The sequence below is a fragment of the Clarias gariepinus genome, chromosome 9, assembly GCF_024256425.1.
Source record: "Clarias gariepinus isolate MV-2021 ecotype Netherlands chromosome 9, CGAR_prim_01v2, whole genome shotgun sequence".
NCBI classification, from domain to species: Eukaryota; Metazoa; Chordata; class Actinopteri; order Siluriformes; family Clariidae; genus Clarias; species Clarias gariepinus.
The window spans coordinates 26,106,541-26,125,659 of NC_071108.1; the positions used below are offsets into that span (position 1 = coordinate 26,106,541).

General features: G+C 38.0%; 1 protein-coding gene across 3 annotated transcripts; it reads left to right on the forward strand.

Annotated features, from left to right (window-relative positions):
- The first annotated feature begins 529 nt into the window (after positions 1-529).
- cdk11b (cyclin-dependent kinase 11B) lies at positions 530-18,882 on the forward strand. 3 transcript variants are annotated; one of them, XM_053504032.1, is made up of 19 exons: positions 530-586; positions 1,632-1,762; positions 2,806-2,921; positions 3,064-3,191; positions 3,260-3,419; positions 4,037-4,185; positions 4,278-4,415; positions 8,558-8,647; positions 8,760-8,879; positions 9,114-9,185; positions 10,557-10,753; positions 12,012-12,224; positions 12,317-12,422; positions 12,520-12,641; positions 14,375-14,482; positions 14,598-14,714; positions 14,960-15,108; positions 17,054-17,243; positions 17,555-18,882. In XM_053504032.1, exons 2-19 carry the CDS (start codon positions 1,652-1,654, stop codon positions 17,645-17,647), a joined length of 2,379 nt encoding a protein of 792 aa, XP_053360007.1. In that variant the 5' UTR covers positions 530-586; positions 1,632-1,651; the 3' UTR covers positions 17,648-18,882. The 3 variants fall into 3 exon arrangements, with proteins under 3 accessions (XP_053360007.1, XP_053360009.1, XP_053360008.1); XM_053504034.1 differs by having other exon boundaries at positions 3,272-3,419; XM_053504033.1 differs by lacking the exon at positions 530-586 and adding an exon at positions 901-975.
- Positions 18,883-19,119: the final 237 nt, after the last annotated feature.

Below are 19,119 nucleotides of genomic sequence, written 5' to 3' on the forward strand. Positions count from 1 at the left end.
TGGTAGCGCTCACCTTCATACATTACGAAAAAGGCAGCAAAGCAGCTATTTTATATGATATTCTACAAAAGATACAGGGATTGGACTGCTGAGGACTGGGGTAATTCCAAAAGCACAAACTTAATGTGATGAAGTCTATGATAAAAAGCCTTCGACACTCATGAAATGCTTGTAATTAAACTTAAATATGCCATTTTAGACAAAAGGCAATCTAAAAACACTAAAAAGACTTTGCGAAATTAATAATTGTGTCCTCAAACTTTTGGCCACGGCTGTACAGTGACTAGCTGTTTTTCTCAGTGACAGGTTGGGGGCGCACACGAGTCAAGCAACACAACAAAAACCACTTTTACTTTGTACTACATGCCCACTATTAGAACGTTCCCTATCGCATTGTGGGATTAAAGAACTGCATCTTATTATGTTTTCAGCAGGTACTACAAAATGGCACATTTTTACACGAGCATGTCCACTAGATGGCAATAATTATCTAACAACCCGTCCGTTACCCGGAAGTACTTTCGGAGGAGGCGAGGGGAGCATTTTGTTTTTCCGGTAGTTTAAAAACGCGCCGAGTACCTTTCAGGTTTGTAAGACTGTTTTTGTAACAAACTTGTACTTAAATTTAGGCAAGTTTCGATATGTCCGAAACTACTTAGCTAAATGGTCGGTTATGTTTGACTTATAAAACTTTAACAGAATGACCGACTAGCTATGTTTTGTGAATTATACTAGCTGGCAAATCGCTCCTAAGCTGTTTAACCTCGCGATAAAGTGGGCCGCATATCAAATAACCTTATAGTGCCCTAAGAAGGGCGGTCTGCGCATTCATGTCAAGCACGACATAGTGCATGTGCCTTGTCTTTGTGGAGCCGTTTGAAATTTAACCCGACGTTGTTCGACGTTTGCTAGCACAGCTAACGTTACAGCTGAATGTACGACTAGTTTAATCAGCATGCTTTAAACCAAACCTAGGTTTGTAGATAATGTTTAACAGTTATCTAAAGTCGGGCTCATTCTGATTAACTAGCTGGCTAAACTTACTGTAGTTTTTGGATTATAAACTGTTGATTTTTATGAATTAAGTAATGTTTTAGACTTTATATATACTGTATTGAATACCATGGTTTTAGGCACTGTACTTATTAAATTAATGAACATTGTTTTACTTGTATGTAAGTTAATTATTCGAAAACGGAAGGAGTTTTTATTCATCATTTTTTTCATCTATTTTATTTTTTAAAGATTTAGTGTTTTTCATCATGTAAAATTCTTGATCTTACATTCACATATCAGTGATAATATTTCTATTCTCTTTTTTTTAAACTCTTCCCAAAACTGTTAAAAGCTAACAAACACTTCTTCTGTAAGTTTTTACAGAGCGAACTATAACTGACTTTTAATGCTCTTGGATGCATTATAAATACAAAATTGTCAATCTGTTTGTCATTACTGGGGATGTAAACATAAGTATGAGTGTAAATTTTGAGCATCTCATGACTCCTAATCTATTAAGAAGGACAGACTGGAGGACAAACAACAAACCCTTAAGCCGGGGAGAATCAGGTACTGAGCACGGTCTTGAAGTCTAATCACCTGATGTAAACGCATGTCTGCTCATTTTCTTGCAGCTGGTCGTGATTTGGAGCTGATGGGGGACGAAAAAGACACCTGGAAGGTTAAAACACTGGATGAAATTTTACAAGAGAAAAAACGCAGACGTGAGCTTGAGGAGAAGACCGAACCTAAGCGCTTGAAAAATGTAAGTTCAATTTTTTTCCCCCGTTGTTTGCTCTCCATGCTTAAAAACCTTTTTTGTATTTTAATTATTGGAAAATACCTTGAAATTGACTTAAAAACAAAGTGTTTTTATTCACGTGGACAGTAAGACGAAGTAAAAATAAAAATCTGAACATATTAAGAACTTTTTGTCAGAGCACTGAGTCTTTTAAAATCAGGACTCTTGTGATAGGAATATGTATAGCAGTCAGGACTGTGCAGTATAGAGTCCCCCACCCCCAAACACAAATTAGGCAATATGATGAACTCAATTAAATTAAAGTTTTACTTTAACCGACTATACAATCCAAAAAAAAAAATTTTTCCATTTCAAAATGGTCACATGGGCAGAAAACAGCACAGATTCATAAGATCACATGTTTTTATAGTTATTGTAGGTTTTTGCCTTGACCAAAAATTTGTGTGCATTTTGTGAGTTCTACATTTTTGTCTCGTCATTCGCGTAGTCCGATAGCAGAAAAATTCACACATTTTAAAAGTAATGACAACTTTGGTTCTGTATGACGATTCTGAAACATAAAATGCACAGTTCGATTTCTTTAGCGTCCACAGTGGACATGTCGGCAAGACTCCTACTGTATATAAGCAAGTTTTTTTATTTTCTATTTTTTTTAAATCAGTCATTGACCAATGCTGTGTTGCTGGCATGGATCCATGTCTCTTGAGTTTAAAGTGTTTTGATTTTCCTGGGTTTCGCCTGTTCACCGTGCGAAACTGTTTCTCTGCAGAGCATGTGAGATCATTAGTACACCCTTCTTATTCTTTTTACGGCAACTGGCATCTGTGGCATTTACTGCCTCACGGTACACCCACTTTCGTTGTATTCATGTTATCTCAAGGAACCTTTTGACTTAGATGCGAAGTTCAGTAAGCTCAAATAATTTGTCTCTGATATTGTAAATCAGTTATTAGCAGAAGCTGCAGTTATGCCGGGAGAGTTATCTCAGCTCATCCTATAGGCATCAAAGGGCTCTAAAACTTTCAGTCTGTTTTCTCTTTGGACAGCCGGATGATCGGGAATCCAAACGTGACACTCCAGAAGAAGGAGAATTACGGGACCACAGGATGGAAATAACCATTCGCAACTCTCCATACATGAGGGAAGATTCAACAGAAGACAGGTACTCCAAATATCTCCCTGCACTCCTATAAAATTTTGCTATGTTAAATTAATAATTATAACAACGTCTAAAGGTGTTTAAATTTTGTTGGAGGGCAATAATAACTTTCCTCATGTTACTGTTATACCCCAATATCATGTAGAGGAGAGGAAGATGACTCGTTAGCTATAAAACCTCCTCAGCAGATGTCCAGAAAAGACAAGTCTTACCACAGGAAAGAAGAGAAGCGGAAGGATAAAAGGAGACGCAGGAGCCACTCTGCAGAGGGTGGTAGGTGCCTGATGGTGTGATTACTATGTCATAGTTCTCAAACTGTTTCATTTTATGACGTTAAGTAGTCTCTTTCGAAGCGGGCAAACACATCCGCGTAAAGGACAAAGAAAAGGAACGGGAGAACGAAAGACGGAAACGACAGTGGCAGGACGACACCAAAGTTCGCAGGGACTATGAACGACAGAAGCGCCGCGATCAGGCCAGGGCCCATTCACGCAGGGAGAGGTAATGTACAACACAGGGATGCAAAATGTTCTCCTTTTTTCATGTTTGTTTGGAAATAGGGAGCAACAATAGCATTGTTTGTCATAAACACAACATTGCAAGTTCACATTCATGTCTGCTGATGGTATATATGTGGCAGTATTTTTTCTCAGTGCTGTTACATATTCCAAAAAAGCAAAGTCTAGCCAACACTGACCAAGAAAATGTATCCAGTTTTCCAAACTAGGGTTATAAGTAATTTCTGGTGGATGGTTGGTTGCCCAGAGGAGGGCTACAACATGCCAATAATTGTCTGGTGACAGTTGGGATTGCTTTATGATGTATAATATCTCTATACATTTTATCTTATAAATTAACAGCAACAATGTTTTCTTCATTAAAAGAAATAATGCATTTTGGTTTATGTCCATTTCATTTAATTAGTTTTGTGTGAAAATGGATACAGTTTATATGGATTAGATTGTCGTTACTGTGTCAGACCACTGAGCTGCTTGGATTGTCATTGATTGGCTGAAGAGCCTTTGGGATGCTCATTCATTAAAAATGCTACACACCAGGATTTATCGGATTTAGTGAATCCGAAAACGCACTGACCAGTTTTCCTGTTTCATCTGCAGGGACCGCCTGGAGCAGCTGGAGCGCCAACGTGAGAGGGAAAGAAAGCTGCGTGAGCAGCAACAAAAGGAGCAGAGAGAGCAGCGTGAGCAGAAAGAGAGGGAAAGAAGGGCTGAGGAGAGGCGTAAGGATCGGGAGGCACGGCGAGAAGGTAGTAGCATGTACAACATCTTGAAAGCTTGGTTCTGCAACATTCACCTGCAAACAAAACTCCCAGTAATTCAGCTATTCCTGTTTTTGCAGGTCCTCCTTTACACCATCGAGGCGGCACCCTGGAGGATTACGGAGAAAAGATCAAGTCTAGGCACCGCAGCCGTAGCCGGAGTCCTGTCCGCCTACAGAGAGAGCAAAGACCAGAGAGTAGTGAGCGTCGACGACCAGGTGAGTTTCATCAATACGGACAGATTCATAAAGAATTTTTGTATGAAGTGAGTTTCAGTACATTATCTTCTGTTCATATTCTCTCCCTGTTTGTTTTATTTAGCCATCAATATAAAATAAGCATTTCTTTTGCTCACCATTTTGACTGGAAATAAGAACAATGCTATCCTTAGGAACAGTAAGTAATTATAAGGCAGGATTATGTGAGGCACAAGAAAAAAATGTTTGATTTTCTCCATGTGATGTATGTACATCATACAGTATAAAATGTTCAATTAGACTCTCTGTATTAAGTTAGTCAAGATTGTTTATTAATATTACAGCTTCTCAAGCTGTTTTTATTTGGTAAGAATTATTGCATAGACTTGAAAAATGAGCAAGTCTTGGTTAATAAGTACCGAGTATCATGTATTTTGCATGCGCTTCTTGTTTTGACGCCGAGCGTCACGTGATTACAACTGAGCCAACGTTTTTTTTCCTTTCTCCTGCACTGCGGAATTGTGGTTAATCGTCTTCCCTGCTGGGTCTTAGTGCGTGTCTCTTACTGGTATAATCAACATCCATTTACTATAACACTGTGACCACGTGTGTGCGCGTAAAACATATTTTATCTTGTGTTTGTACACGTGTGTACAGCGCACATGCACTGTTTATTAATACACATGTGTGCGCGTGTAAAAGCAAGTCTTATTAGAAAGATTAAAAATGCATTGCCTCCCACAGTGTATTAGCCTGTCGTTATGTGTGTTTCCGTTAGTGTGTGCTCATGCGAAGAGTTATTAGCGATGTTACTTGCTAATTTTTCCGATTAAACAGTCTTTCCATTAATGTGTGTGTGTGTGAAACTCAAATAAGAGAGGAGGAAGGTTTACTGTGTAAGATGAGAAGGGGGAAGGTCTGATTTTTTTTTCTCCTCTTACTTTTGCTTCACACACGTACACAAACACACACACACATAGCGCCTGCGCGCATAAACGGACATACTTATCTGTCAAGATCTATTTTTACTTTTAAAGGTAAAGTGCAGGTTAATTTGTTTTTTTACTTTATATTTTGTGTTTATTATTTTTATGCATTTTATACACAGTCAAAAATAAATAAATAAATAATTTCAGTTTCTATTATTTCTTATGGGAGAATTCGATTTTGGTTTACGAGTGTTTTGAAATGAGCCCGCTTCATGGACAAATTATATTTGTAATCCAAGGTTCCACTGTAATTACTGTTAATTTTGACATATTAACATGAACAATCTTATTTTCCCAAAGGAAAATTTGCTTTTTGAGCCAGTAATGGGCTTAAAAGAAATCCAGCTATTTTGAATGTATTTTTAAGAAATTTTGAAGGATTCGCTGTATTAACCAATATAGTTAGTCAAATATAGTTAGTCAAATAATTTATTCTAATATATTGTGGTATTCTATTTAATGCACTTTTTTATTTGTCACTGTAGGTAGTTGTTGTTTTAATATAAAATAAGAATTTTATCTTAAAACAAGGCGTTAAAACAAGATTTTCTGCCTTGTTTGCTACTTGTTGTTCGCACGCATGAAGGAAACTGTTGGTTCAGAACCAGGTGTAAGTCTCCATTGCCAAGCCCTTTTGACCATTTTACATTTTGTAGTGGAACAATTTATTTGTATAGTGTAAGAATTTAAATTGGGATTGCGACATGAGGTATTCAAGTCAAACAGGGACTCCTGAATGATTATGTTAAACTGATTAAAAATTTGTAAAAGATTTTAAACACAGTACAATCATGGGACTTTTAGCTTTATTAAAACGTTTTCAACATCCAAGTGTTTTGACGAAGACCGTACATTCATGAATGCTGATCCCGGCCAAAGTGGCTCTGAGCCCTCTACAGTTGTTTTCTGAGAATCATTCGGAGAGTGAAACACGTGATGGTCCAAAATCAAGGGATAATTGTCACCAAATGGTGAAAAAGACACAACTGTCTGTGGGAACTATGAACACAACTTGCACATTACAGGAACTCGCCTAGGAGTTATTGCCACATCCCATGTATAGTCCTGTCCTTGCTCCAAGACATTTCCATATGGCTCTGGAACATGAGCATTTCAAACATGAAGTAGACAGTCTGATCAAGGCTCTAGTGTACTGAGAGAACTTTCTACCTTCACATTATTTAAGCACTAGTGAAATGCTGGAATAAGTGCATTAGTGTAACGGAGGTTTTTACTCTCATCAGTGTTGTTATTCTGCAATCATATGTCCTGGTTTGAATGGAAAAACCCTTATATTTGAATTTACTTAGGAAGACCCCACCTTAGGCTGGAGTTATACCTGCAAGACTTCTGGGCTATGTCTCCATGGGAAGGCAGGTTTGCACGTTTGGATCCTAGTATTTGTGCCCATCCATCTTTGTAAAATTGCTTAAGCTCTGTCAGACTGGATGGAGACCGTTGAGGAACAGCAATTTTGAAGTCTTACCACATATTCTCAATCAGATTGAGATCGGGGCTTTCTTGCACGTTCAGGTTTTTGGTTTTAAACCACTTTAGGAAAGATTTGGCAGCAGTTTTAGGGTTGGAAGGTGAACCTTTTTGCCAAGTCTTCTAGCATTAGCTTATATTGGTTCCAACCATCTTGCCTTTAGCCATTACTACTTTTCCAAGTGGAGTTCCATGGGTTATGGTTTTCCTGTGAACAGCGTCCACCATCTGGATCTCTGTCTGACTAATGCTGTCCTTTCTTAGCAACTGGCTTTCTCAAGTCAGTGCCATGGATACACATTTTCTTTTTCTTTTTGTAATTGATTTATGCTTTGTGCATAATGTTTTATGAAAACATTGTCTCAGACTTTTATTTTTATTAATGGATCCTTGGTGTTTTTTATTCTGTTTGTTTAGACATGTTCTCTGTCTCTCGAGCCATCCAGCAACTGCTAGTGGTCAAAAATAACTATAAGATGTGTCATAGTACTCGAAGTGAATAATTATGTTGCCACAATTTGCATTTTTTTTAACATAGTAACAGTCTATGTAGATTTTTTTTTTCACACGTCCCTTTAATATTATGGTCTATTGTATCCTTGATGTACAACCTTGAACTGAAAGAGTCATTTGGCTAAAACACTGTTTAAAGAGTCAATCATTGTTTTTTATTATTATTGTTATTATTATTAGAAATTGGGTAAATCTTAACCAAATCACATTTTCTTCATATTGTTTTGATAAAACTTTTCTGAAATGTTTTATGAAGCAAAATATAAATACTCGCTTGAAGCGCATAATAAGTTGTAACTAAATTAAACTTTGTCAAACATTATTAGAAATATTGTTCAGAGCACAGGGTGAGATTAAATTTGCCCCTGATCAGTAAGACTCAAGGGCACAGCTGTGAGACAGAGCAGTGGCACAAGACATTAACCACACCATATGTGGATTTCATGAGGCCTTTTTATAAATCCACCCGAACCGCATTGGTTTACTTTTTTTACTCCTTTAAGATAATTGCATTTCTTGAGTGTCTGCAGTCTCCATATGAACCTTCATCAGTAGTTTATATATTTGTTATCCTAATGTTACATCACCTAAAGGGGCACTATTCAGAATATTCATTAAATTAAAAAAAAATTTGGTTTGGTCTACATTCATTGTATGATGTCTCCAGACTTTTTTCAATTCACTTTACCTTCTATATTTTTTTAAGTTAACCCTATGTAGGTTTTAGTAGACATAGCACGAGATAATGATAATCACATGCATATTTTATTAGTCTAGTCGATGACTTAAAGACTAGTAGTCTGCTATAATTGCAAATGTTATGATGGCTATTAAGTGTATATAAGGTTATTTCCATGCTGTAAAATAAATTTCAGTGAACGTCTTTCCTCCAAGTCTTAATAGACCGTTCTAGCCCCACTTGTGTGGTAATAAGACACTTTTAGTGGCGTGTGCTAGCGATTAGCATTCTCTCACTGGCGGAGTATGTTATGTGGTCTACAGCTTGAAGGCCATTAGATCACTCTGATTCCTTTGCAGTTTTTGCAAGAACGCTGTAAAAGTGATAAGCATTCTCAACATTGTTTACAGGATTTATAACACGAATGTCTGAGTTTTCAAAATCATCGCCAACATTTGGTTACATGACCGTTAATATACCGTTAATGTCTGCAGTGAAAGAAGAGAAACAAGAGGATTTACTGGCTGATCTTCAGGACATCAGTGACAGTGAAAGAAAGACAAGCACTGCAGAGTCTTCAGTTGGTAAGCGCATACACGATACACACAAGAATTTTAAATCTGCAGGCAAACATTGATCTGTTTTGCACATCTATGAAATCGGTTACCGGTGCATTATGAACGTTTGCAATCAAAGGCTCAGCTTCCGGTTCAGAGGAAGAGGAGGATGAGGAGGAAGAGGAGTCAAGCAGCCGGAGTGAGGAAAATGAAGAGGGAGAGTCGGGATCAGAGTCTGATGGATCTGATCAGAGTGCAGGTCAGTATCCATCCAGCTGTTGACCTTTAATACTCCTGTTTACCTCCTCCTAAATCGGACCGAAGTTTAGAGTTTAGGTCAGTATTACAGGCTTTTCCAGTTACTTCTAGCAAGAGTTAGTCACAAAACTGACTTGCCAGTTCCGGTCATGAAAGTGGGACATAATACATAATCCATATTTTTCCTGTCTTTAATATTAATGACTTTTTAGTTAATTTTTATTTTAATTTACAGAAGACGTGAGTGAAGAGGAGCAATCAGAAGAGGAGGAAGACGAAAGAGAGAATGGCGAACACATACCTGCTGGTGAGGGTGGGTTTAGAAAACCCAGACATGATATGACTCATTTCAGTCTTTTAGTTTATGAGCTGCTTTTTTCGAAGTTCTGGCTGCTGTGAAGGCCAGTTGATTTGCTCTGTAGTCTTTTCCTGAAAAGCAGCTCTTAAAGTTGCTTAGTGCTGCCTAAGAAAAAAGGAGCAGTCACAAACAAAGTTATTCAAATCCAGATGCCCATCAAGACAGTAAATATTAGAGTGCTAAATAAATTTATGAACAATATCTGTATTTTGACAATAGTGGTCATCAGCATTTGATCTTCCGAGCTGAACAGTACAGTATGTGGAGATAAGCATTATGTAGCAGAATGAAAAGCAATAGAATTGTCTCATTAAAATCATTAAAAAGTATGTACTCCCTTGGCTTCAGTAACTGATATTTTCCCCATTTAATGATGCAGAATTCTTTCAACTGTGGATTTTTAAAAAAAGTTTCTGTGCAATCTTTTTAGAATCCTCCAACAAGCATTTTACTGTGATATACATCTTGACTTTGAGTAGGTCATTCCATAGCTCTGTTTTTGCATCTCTGTCCCTATCCTCTATTTTTTTGTGTCACAGTCTCTTAAGCACTTAAGTTTGCTTTAAGTTGATTGTCTGTTTGCGAGTTAACCAGGCTCTGAGGGAACAAAGTAGTCACACAAACCAGACGTTTTGCTCCATAATGCATTTCAGTAGGTATAATTTTTGTTTTTGCGCCAAACATTGCTCCTGGTACTGCCTTGCTCAGCAAACTTTATCAAAAATAAGCTTTGACATGTTCCTCTTTTTAAACAACTCCCCCTCTTCTATTGGTCAAATTGGCAGAGTCTCCTTTTAATGGTAAAGCCATGCACCTTTGGCATAAACATTTGGCAAGATCGACCTACAGATGAAGTGATGTGATCTTCATCATGCGTGAGCGAGCAGTTCGGGAAGATGCGGTTGGCTGGCGTCACGTGGTTTAGAGGAAACATGTAATAGTCTTTGGCCCTCCCGACTGAGTGGTAGTAGTGGCCTTAATGTGGGAGCCCCCTAGTGACGGGGAGAACCTGGACGCGACTAATTTAGGAAGAAAATCTGGAAAAAATTAAAAAAATAACCATACAGTAGCTGTGGTCCAAATATGTTAAAAACTGTTTAAATTTTTTATGTGGTGTACAAACTTATTTACAGCCTGTATTTAAGTTAAGTTTTATTATTTTATACTTTAGTTCAAAATATTCTTAGCAAGTTATAATATATAAAAAGCCTTTTAGACTATTACAGTATTCTCTAAGGTTTTGTGCTCAGTCATTTTAATGGGTTCTAGCTATACTATGTATGTTTATGTTTTGTGTTATTAACATGTGTCTGTCTACAGTTCCAGAGTCACGGTTTGATCATGACTCGGAGGAGAGTGTTGAGGAAGATGAGGATGAGGAAGTAGATGCAGGTGATGTGACCCCTCAGTCTCACTCTCAGTCAGCCACACCAGAGGGAAATTATGTCCCAGATTCACCACCAGTCTCACCTGTAGAGCTGAAAAAAGAGCTGCCCAAATATCTGCCTGCCTTACAGGTATGCAGTGGGGCTGTCATCAGGGAGGGTTAAAAATGGCTGATGTTTCAAATAGCTATGAAGCAAACTAAAACATTTCTTTCCGAGATGTGTTTAATTAACCAAATCTGTTTTGGACACTATATACATTTTATCAGTGGGTGTCTAAAATTAAATGAATGAAATACAAAATGTTGTTCTTTTCAAAAATGGCTTTGCTCAAAACATTTGCCACAGCTCTGTCTTGTTAATTGGGACAGTTCATTGAAACCAATTACCGCCTTTTTTCCGTTTTGCACATCTGGAGTTCGTCACGCAGAATTTCTGGCCAATTGGGACTTCGGCCGAGGTGCAAAGAGTTGAGCTGGTTTCGAACAACATGAAGTGACCAATTGGACAGAAGTCATCTTTCCGTTGTCCGTATTTACAAAATAAAGTAGTACTTTTACATTGCACAGCATATACATTTGTCATAAATGAATTGATTTTCAATTTGGAATCAGTTAACACTTTTTAAAATTATTATTATTTAGCCTTTTTTTAAATAACCAAATAATTTCTTTGGTCTAAAATTGAAAAAAAAATTTTTTTATAAAAACATAAACTGCTTGCATATTCTGCAAGTACTCACATTTTATGAGAGTATTACTTTTTTTCTTCTTCTTCTTCTTCTATAGTGCTTATAGTCAGATGCGCCTTTCAATTGGCAGTGCACTGGCAAAAGGAGCCGAGAGGGATGCTTCTTCCAGTGGATATTTAGCTTTAAATTATTATTCCCCAAAGCAGGAAATGTGGAATTTAAAACCAGTAATGTCTAGGCACTGAAAGTAGAAATTATTTATAAAACTCAAGTTTGTGGAAAGTGGCATCATGGTAGTGCTGTGGATAGAGTTAGTTCTTCACAGTTCTGGGTTCAGACATAATTATGGGTTTCTGTGGGTTGTTTCGTGGATGGGTTGGTGGTTTGGCAAGTGGTATGTTTGGTCGGGTTGTTAAGCTTCCATGAAATGCCCACCTCTCTAGGAACCATGTGTGATACGTGCATTATTTCACATGACAGATAATGCCATAAGATTACATTTACTTTTAAATTGACCTTGCTCAAAGGCTTATTAGGGACAGCTTGGGGATGCTGGAATTTAAACCCATGACCTTGGATGTTTATTTTTGCTTCTAACATTATTTAAAGGAAGCTTGGTCATTGCAGAATTTTAAATGTTTAAGCTCTCACCATCTTACAGACCACTTAAACATGACTGCTGCCTCTCTTTGTTTCAAGGGATGCCGTAGCGTGGAGGAATTCCAGTGTCTGAACCGCATAGAAGAAGGTACATATGGGGTGGTATACAGAGCCAAAGACAAGAAAACTGATGAAATTGTAGCTCTTAAAAGACTGAAGATGGAAAAGGAGAAAGAGGGATTTCCAATTACCTCCCTCCGAGAGATCAACACCATCCTGAAGGCACAGCACCCCAACATTGTCACTGTCAGGGTGCGCTTAAACTTTTTTCTGATCTGTTAGATAATTAAATAAGCCAATATTAGTAAGGTTTATTTTTTTTTTTTGTTTTTTTTTTTTTGCAGGAAATAGTGGTGGGCAGTAATATGGATAAGATCTACATAGTGATGAATTATGTAGAACATGACCTAAAAAGTCTCATGGAAACCATGAAACAGCCCTTCCTCCCAGGTAGGGTGTCTCTTTCATAAAATATTTTTGTTTGGTAGGTTATTTTTTCAGTATAAAGTGATGTGCAAATCACACTTCACTATGCTTATCTCTCTAGGTGAAGTGAAGACTCTGATGATTCAGCTACTAAGGGGAGTCCGCCATCTCCATGACAACTGGATCTTGCATCGTGACCTTAAGACCTCCAACCTGTTGCTGAGCCACAAGGGCATTTTAAAGGTGTGCCCATGTCTACACTGAAAACCACTTTTAGGGTTTGGGGATACGTTCACCTTTTCTAGCAACAGAATATTTCTGTGGTTTTAGCAAATTTGCACATACATTTTAATATCTAATGTAGTTCCACTACTGTACATCAATGTGGGAATAAGTCCCAGCCGAGTTACTATAATATGTAACTCGGCTGGTAAATGGTTTGTACCGTTCACACAGACTGGTGCGTCTCTTCCGCAAGTTTGTGACAACTTATCAATCGATTTTCGAGGATCAGACGTTCCACTCCCTGAATGTTCACGGGTCTGACCTGTGGGTTCCAAGCCACCTCGGCCAGAACCACCATTTCCAGACTTTTTTGTAAAAACCTTTGCCTTATTCAAGTGTTTTACTGTGTCACATCATAGACTCATCACTCTGCTGGGCTTAAAGGTAAATTTTAATTAGTTTTACTCCTTTATTCACAAGAAAGAAATTTTATCACAATTTTGTCATTTAGAAAAGCAAAAAGTGTTGTTGTTTTTTTTCCCCTTTTTTAAATGAAGAGTTTTAAAATTACAAAAACATTTTGGGTCGATGGAACAAAGGAACACCCACTTTAGCAAGTATCACAGCTTTTAAATGCATTTAGCAGCCAGTTAGGAGTCTTTCAATTCTTTTGGGGTTTTCATTTGTCCATTTTTCCTTGAAAAGACTTCAAGTTCTGTGAAAGTCTTTGACTGGTTTGCACGCACTGCTCTTTAGAGGTTTATCCACAGACTCTACCAATATGTACAGTTTCAATGACATAGAGGTGATAAAGTAATGGCCATTTTTGTATTACTTTCAGTACAGCCCTCGTATAATCAGTCCAACCCCATAATTAACAGTCTGAGAGGGTTATTTTTTTATTTTTTCCTTTTATTCTTTACTCTTTCTTCTCCAAACACATCTTTGATCATTGTGCTTATTTGACTATTATGATTTCATTAGTCCACAATCACCATTTCTAAACTGCATCAGGTTTGTTTATATACACGAAAGGTTTCCTTCCAAAAACAGTTCCACGAAGGTTGTCTGGAATAGCAATGTTCTACAAAAGCCAAGCTTTGGTTTTTATTTGGCTTTCTAGCAATCCTATGTGGAGATCTATCTGCCTGACTACCACCATTCCTGTAAACCGCCATCTTTTAAAAATGATACTATAAACTGTGAAACAGTTCCTGAAAATGCTTTTCTGTCCTCTTATTGCCTTCTCCCCCTCGATTATTAATAGTTTTCAGCTTGCTTTTGCTGATGACGATTGTGAACATGTTATAATCCTATTGAGCTAATTAATGACTGAGATCTTCAACATTGTCTGAGAGCACAAATCTTAAAATGGCCAACCTTTTATCTGGTGCTCCTTTCCATTTTCAACTCTTAAGTTGTACCAAAAAAAAAAAGGACACACTCATTTTGCTTAAAATGTTGGAAATTTGTTTCATCTTCATGCCTTTTGGAGATCAGTTTTTCTTCTTACTTTTCACAGTAGAAGAAAATTTGATCCTAGCTGCCTAAACATTTGCATGCATCTGTATTACGGTTGCAGATCATATGTTGGTTAGATATAAACTGTAAAAGTTGTAATTTACCCTTTTCATCAAAGTTGTTTAAATTTGACAAGGCCGTATTAGATTGTTTTAAGGCTTTGAACTGGATGAATTTTATTAGAATTGTTGTTCTTGTATGATGACGTGCATGGTGTCTGTGTTGAGTAGATTGGCGATTTCGGACTGGCACGAGAGTACGGTTCCCCGCTGAAGCCTTACACACCGGTGGTGGTCACTCTGTGGTACCGCGGCCCAGAGCTTCTTTTGGGGGCAAAGGTCAGTAATTCATCAAAAAAAAAAAGCTACAATTAGGCATTTAATTTTAAAGCTAAGAATGTTTTAATGCTATTTAAATTTGGATGTGTAAACAGATCGATATTTTTCATGACAGGAATACTCCACAGCTGTGGACATGTGGTCAGTGGGCTGCATATTTGGAGAGCTACTCACCCAGAAACCACTCTTCCCGGGCAAGTCGGAGATCGACCAGATCAATAAAATATTTAAGGTGAGAATTTAGACCGATTTATAAAAATCTAAAAAGGTGGTTAAAGAGAAAGACCACCGACTATGACATCATTTATAACAGTAATGATCAGATAAGTAAATGAATGTAGCCGTGGTGTTCAGCAAGTTCCCCAAACCCGCTGAATTGCACTTTTTTTTTTTTTTTTTACATGTATTTTTACAATCCTCATAAAGCTGTGTTTAACGCAAGTATGTGTTTGCGCATTTGTGTTTCATGCGTCACAGGACCTTGGCTCTCCCAGTGAGAAGATTTGGCCCGGCTACAACGAGCTGCCTGCGGTGAAGAAGATGACTTTTACAGAATATCCATATAACAACCTGCGCAAACGCTTTGGAGCTCTGCTTTCAGACCAAGGCTTCGACCTCATGAACAAGTATGTTTTGGATTTTCAAGTTGCTTTGAGTGATGCGCACACTCGCAGAGAGTGAGAGTCTCTAGCTCCATTCTCACAGCACTGGGTTCACTTGGTACTTTAATCAACTTAGGGATGTGCTTTTCTTTTATTTTTGTATAAGGTGGGTATTTTATTACAAGTCAATAAATGGACAGGAAAAATAAGAATAATAATGAGTATAATAAGAAGAATTATTTTACCCACGACAGTTATGGATTAGGAATTGTAGTAGAACTTAGCATTTTATAAAAAAGGATAAAAATGCATAAATAAATACTAATAAAGTTAGTGCTGTGTATTATTGTATGTTATCGTATATAACAGGTTTGTTAAATTCTCTAATCTGATTGGTCAGAATGTGCTATAGGTCTCCAGCTTGACGGTACTAGTGGCTATAAATAAGTAATTTTTTCAGCGTTGATGCTTTTCTTATAACGGGACACCCCTAATATTCTATTCCATGCACATGCTAAGCCAAAATGGCGGACTCTCCTAAATATTTCAGTAGGTCATCATCGGTTATTTGCAAATATCACACTTGGGTGCTTGTGTGTTACGTGCACACACTTTTGCAGTATGTGCCGCACGTTTATTGTGAGTGGATGACTGTAGGTGCTCTTGAGTTGGGTCTGCCTGGAGCAGCAGGGGCTTCTGTCTGTCAGGAATCCGTCTGGCTTGCTAGATACAGGGCAGACAGAAACAGCAGCCAGATTACACATGCGAGTATGCAGCCCTGATGAGGTCAGGAAAAGACCCATTTACTTCTTTCCCCTCCTGCTTACTTGGATTTATGGATAGGTTTCCTAAGTGACAGTGGTGCACCAGTACACAAATGACATCACGAATAACCCAGACTGCTACACTGTGGACTACTGTTTATTTCGACACAGTTTTTATAGATTGATACATTTATTTTTTAATTCAATCTTTTTTTAAAAACTCTCATTTTACTGCTCTTGTAGGTTTCCAGCATTTCGCATCGTCTAGTTAAAAGGTATCACAAAAATCTGGTATTAGGTTCCTCTTCGTGCTGCATTTTATTTTTTTACTTCTCGAAAAGTTTCTCAGTGGTCACCCACCAATTCCCATTTATCCTCTAATATACAACAGCTTGGAAAAATAAAAGTTGACAGATGCTTCCTGTGAGATACATGATCTTTAGAATAATATCTGCTGTCTCTTCCTTATACATGAGCTACACCCATGATTAGTTAGTGTCACTGTGATTGAAAGGAGAGCAAGAGGATGCCATCCTTCCTACCCAGATGCTGCTTTTTTTTTTTTTGTGTGTGTGTTTGTATTGTTATCTCCAGGATTCGCAGACTGTGTCTTTGGTAGACTGTTTATTTGAGAGATGACGCAGATCGAATAAAAGACAAGGCATGTTTATTCACGCGCAGAAGTAAAATGCACTTGTTAGTTAAACAAGCAACCTTTGCATAAACAGTTGTGATTGGTCATGCTAGATGTTGCAAAGAAGGTACTAGTGGAATCTAGACTGGTGTGCAGTACATCAGGCCATGTGTAGTCGAGAAATGCTTTGCACAGTCCAGCCGATGCTGAGCCTTACCTCGTTGCTATCGTTGCACATTTATTGCATTTAACAGCAAACTCTGCCAGACCATCCGTGATTTGGATTTATCCATATTTTACAGTAGAATTATTGTTTTTAAGAAGTGTTAAAAGCAGTAGGGAAAAGACAGCTGCAGACAAAGTGGAGCAGGCTGCCAGATTACACAAAGCTAAGTAATCCACAAAACCCAAATATTTTTGCATGGTGTTTTAAGTCAGCTGCTTTACAATTCAGTTGATGGATTAGTGGATTAAGTAAAAGAGAAGCTTGTGAAAAATACAAGCTCGGGCTAGCTCACGAGCCAGTTTGTCTCTCATGTAAATCAAGCCAACCTTCTCTTCTCTCTCCCAGATTCCTTACCTACTGCCCCGCCAAGCGGATCAGCGCAGACGAGGCTTTGAAGCACGAGTATTTTCGGGAAACGCCGCTCCCCATCGAGCCCTCGATGTTCCCGACTTGGCCGGCAAAGAGCGAACAGCAGCGGGTGAAAAGGGGAACGAGCCCCCGACCCCCGGAGGGAGGACTGGGCTACAGCCAGCTGGTAGGAGACACCACTGTTCAACTGCCAGTGTTTTGTCTGGAGAGCTTACTGTACATGTGGAACCCAAGATATCATTTATACAGTATTGTTTGACATTGATCCTTAGGCATCTCTCCATGAATTCAAACTGTTCAAGCCAAAACAACCAAATTTAATGTTCTCTGACTGAATAAGTGCCAAGAAGGAATGATTTGAGTGCTGTTTCAGCGAGTACAATTTTAAACAGATGAGAAACTTTGTATAGTAATTTCTCTTGTAGACACCTTCCTCACCCCTTGTTCATTGTTGTTGTTTTTTTCCCCCGCCTTTAGGGTGATGATGATCTAAAAGACACTGGCTTCCACTTGACAACAGCCAACCAAGGACTATCCAAGTCAGGTCCGGGATTCAGTCTCAAGTTCTAAAAGAAAAAAGGGCCAAGGGAAATGGTTTGCTCTTTGTGGCACTAATGCTAGGACTCGTTTAAAAGAGACTCACTGAAAGCTGACCAGACTTTCCTTCGCGGTTCCTTGACGCACACTGTTAAAAACAGTAAGAAGATGGAGAAATTCAAGTTCCATCCTGTTCATCTACTCCCAGCAGTTAAAGGCAATATCCTGATTCTACATCACACACAATCCCGAACTGGGGTTCTGGGTGCTTATAGGATCTTTTTTTTTTTCTTCTTCTTCTTCTTTCCTCTTCTTTCTTTTTTTTTTTTTTTTTTTTTTTTAAAGATTTTCCATCATTTACTGCCGTTTGTCTCATTGGTGTTTGTCTAAAGGTTTTGCTCCCACTGTACTTCAAGTCTGATCCCATCAGATTTTAAACTTCATATGGTTTTCAAGCAACAGACAAAGGACTGTTCAAGTTTAAAACCATATTCCAGCCTACACATATTGGACTCATAACCGGAGTTGTGTAATAACACGGTTTGCCAAGAGTGTTGGTCATTGACACAGGTGATATTCTGTTGTAAGAAATAAACTGTTTCCAAGTCTATTTATACACTTTTACTATTTCTTACATTTCTTGGTATGCAGCGGTGATTTTTAAAGCAGCGTTTGACTACAGCTACAAAGCTGACGTTTTAAACAGAAATAACTAAAAGTGGAGAAAACAGTCAGGGCAGCCTTGAAAGCAGCTCCAGCACCAGATGTCCAGAAATGATGTCATTCTATCGCTGTGCGCACACACTCGGCACAATCAAGTCTGCCTCCTCCATTTTATTAGCGAAGGAGCCAGAGTGGCTTTTCTGTTGAAGATGATATTCTCCACTTTAGTCATGGATACTTAATTATTTAGGAGTTTTAAAAATTGAAAATGAGAAATGAAAGAGCTTGAATTTCCCAGATGTTACATAGCATTTTGTTTCCTTGTGAAGTTTCGATTCACTGGATGATCTGACCGTCCTTTAATTTCTTCAGGAGTCACAGGTGCTTTATTGAATGTTTGAAATTTCCTGTAGGTGGGAGTTGTCTGAATTACAATTACTGGTCATTTTTTATATTTTTTTTTGAGTATGGGCTTTTGCAGATGCTGGTTTCATTGAATGTCTATTCAGTCACCTCAGAACAAATTTTAAGGCCGCTAAAATTGATTATGGATTTACTGATCAAATTGTGAAAAATGTCATTATAATAAACTAAAGCTAAAAATCTCATTAGCTGAGTTTATACTGTACATGTGACAGGCTATTTTTTTATCATGAAAGCAACTCATCAGAATGCATATTATTGTTATGCTTTCTTGGTTAAGTCATAGTGTACAGTGTAGTGCAAAGATCTTGAACCACCCCCTTATTTCTTCATATTAAATTATATAGATTAAAGAAATGGGAGCAAATGTTTCACTCTGACAGGCTGCAAAGTGCCTAAAGATACAATAAAAAAAATGG

What these genes read in the sequence shown, in the direction of transcription:
- cdk11b (XM_053504032.1), top strand. Translation starts at nt 1,652, where the DNA reads ATGGGGGACGAAAAAGACACCTGGAAGGTTAAAACACTGGATGAAATT. An exon ending in CACTGCAGAGTCTTCAGTTG is followed by an intron (nt 8,648 to 8,759) that starts GTAAGCGCATAC and finishes TTGCAATCAAAG; the next exon opens with GCTCAGCTTCCGGTTCAGAG. An exon ending in AATATCTGCCTGCCTTACAG is followed by an intron (nt 10,754 to 12,011) that starts GTATGCAGTGGG and finishes CTTTGTTTCAAG; the next exon opens with GGATGCCGTAGCGTGGAGGA.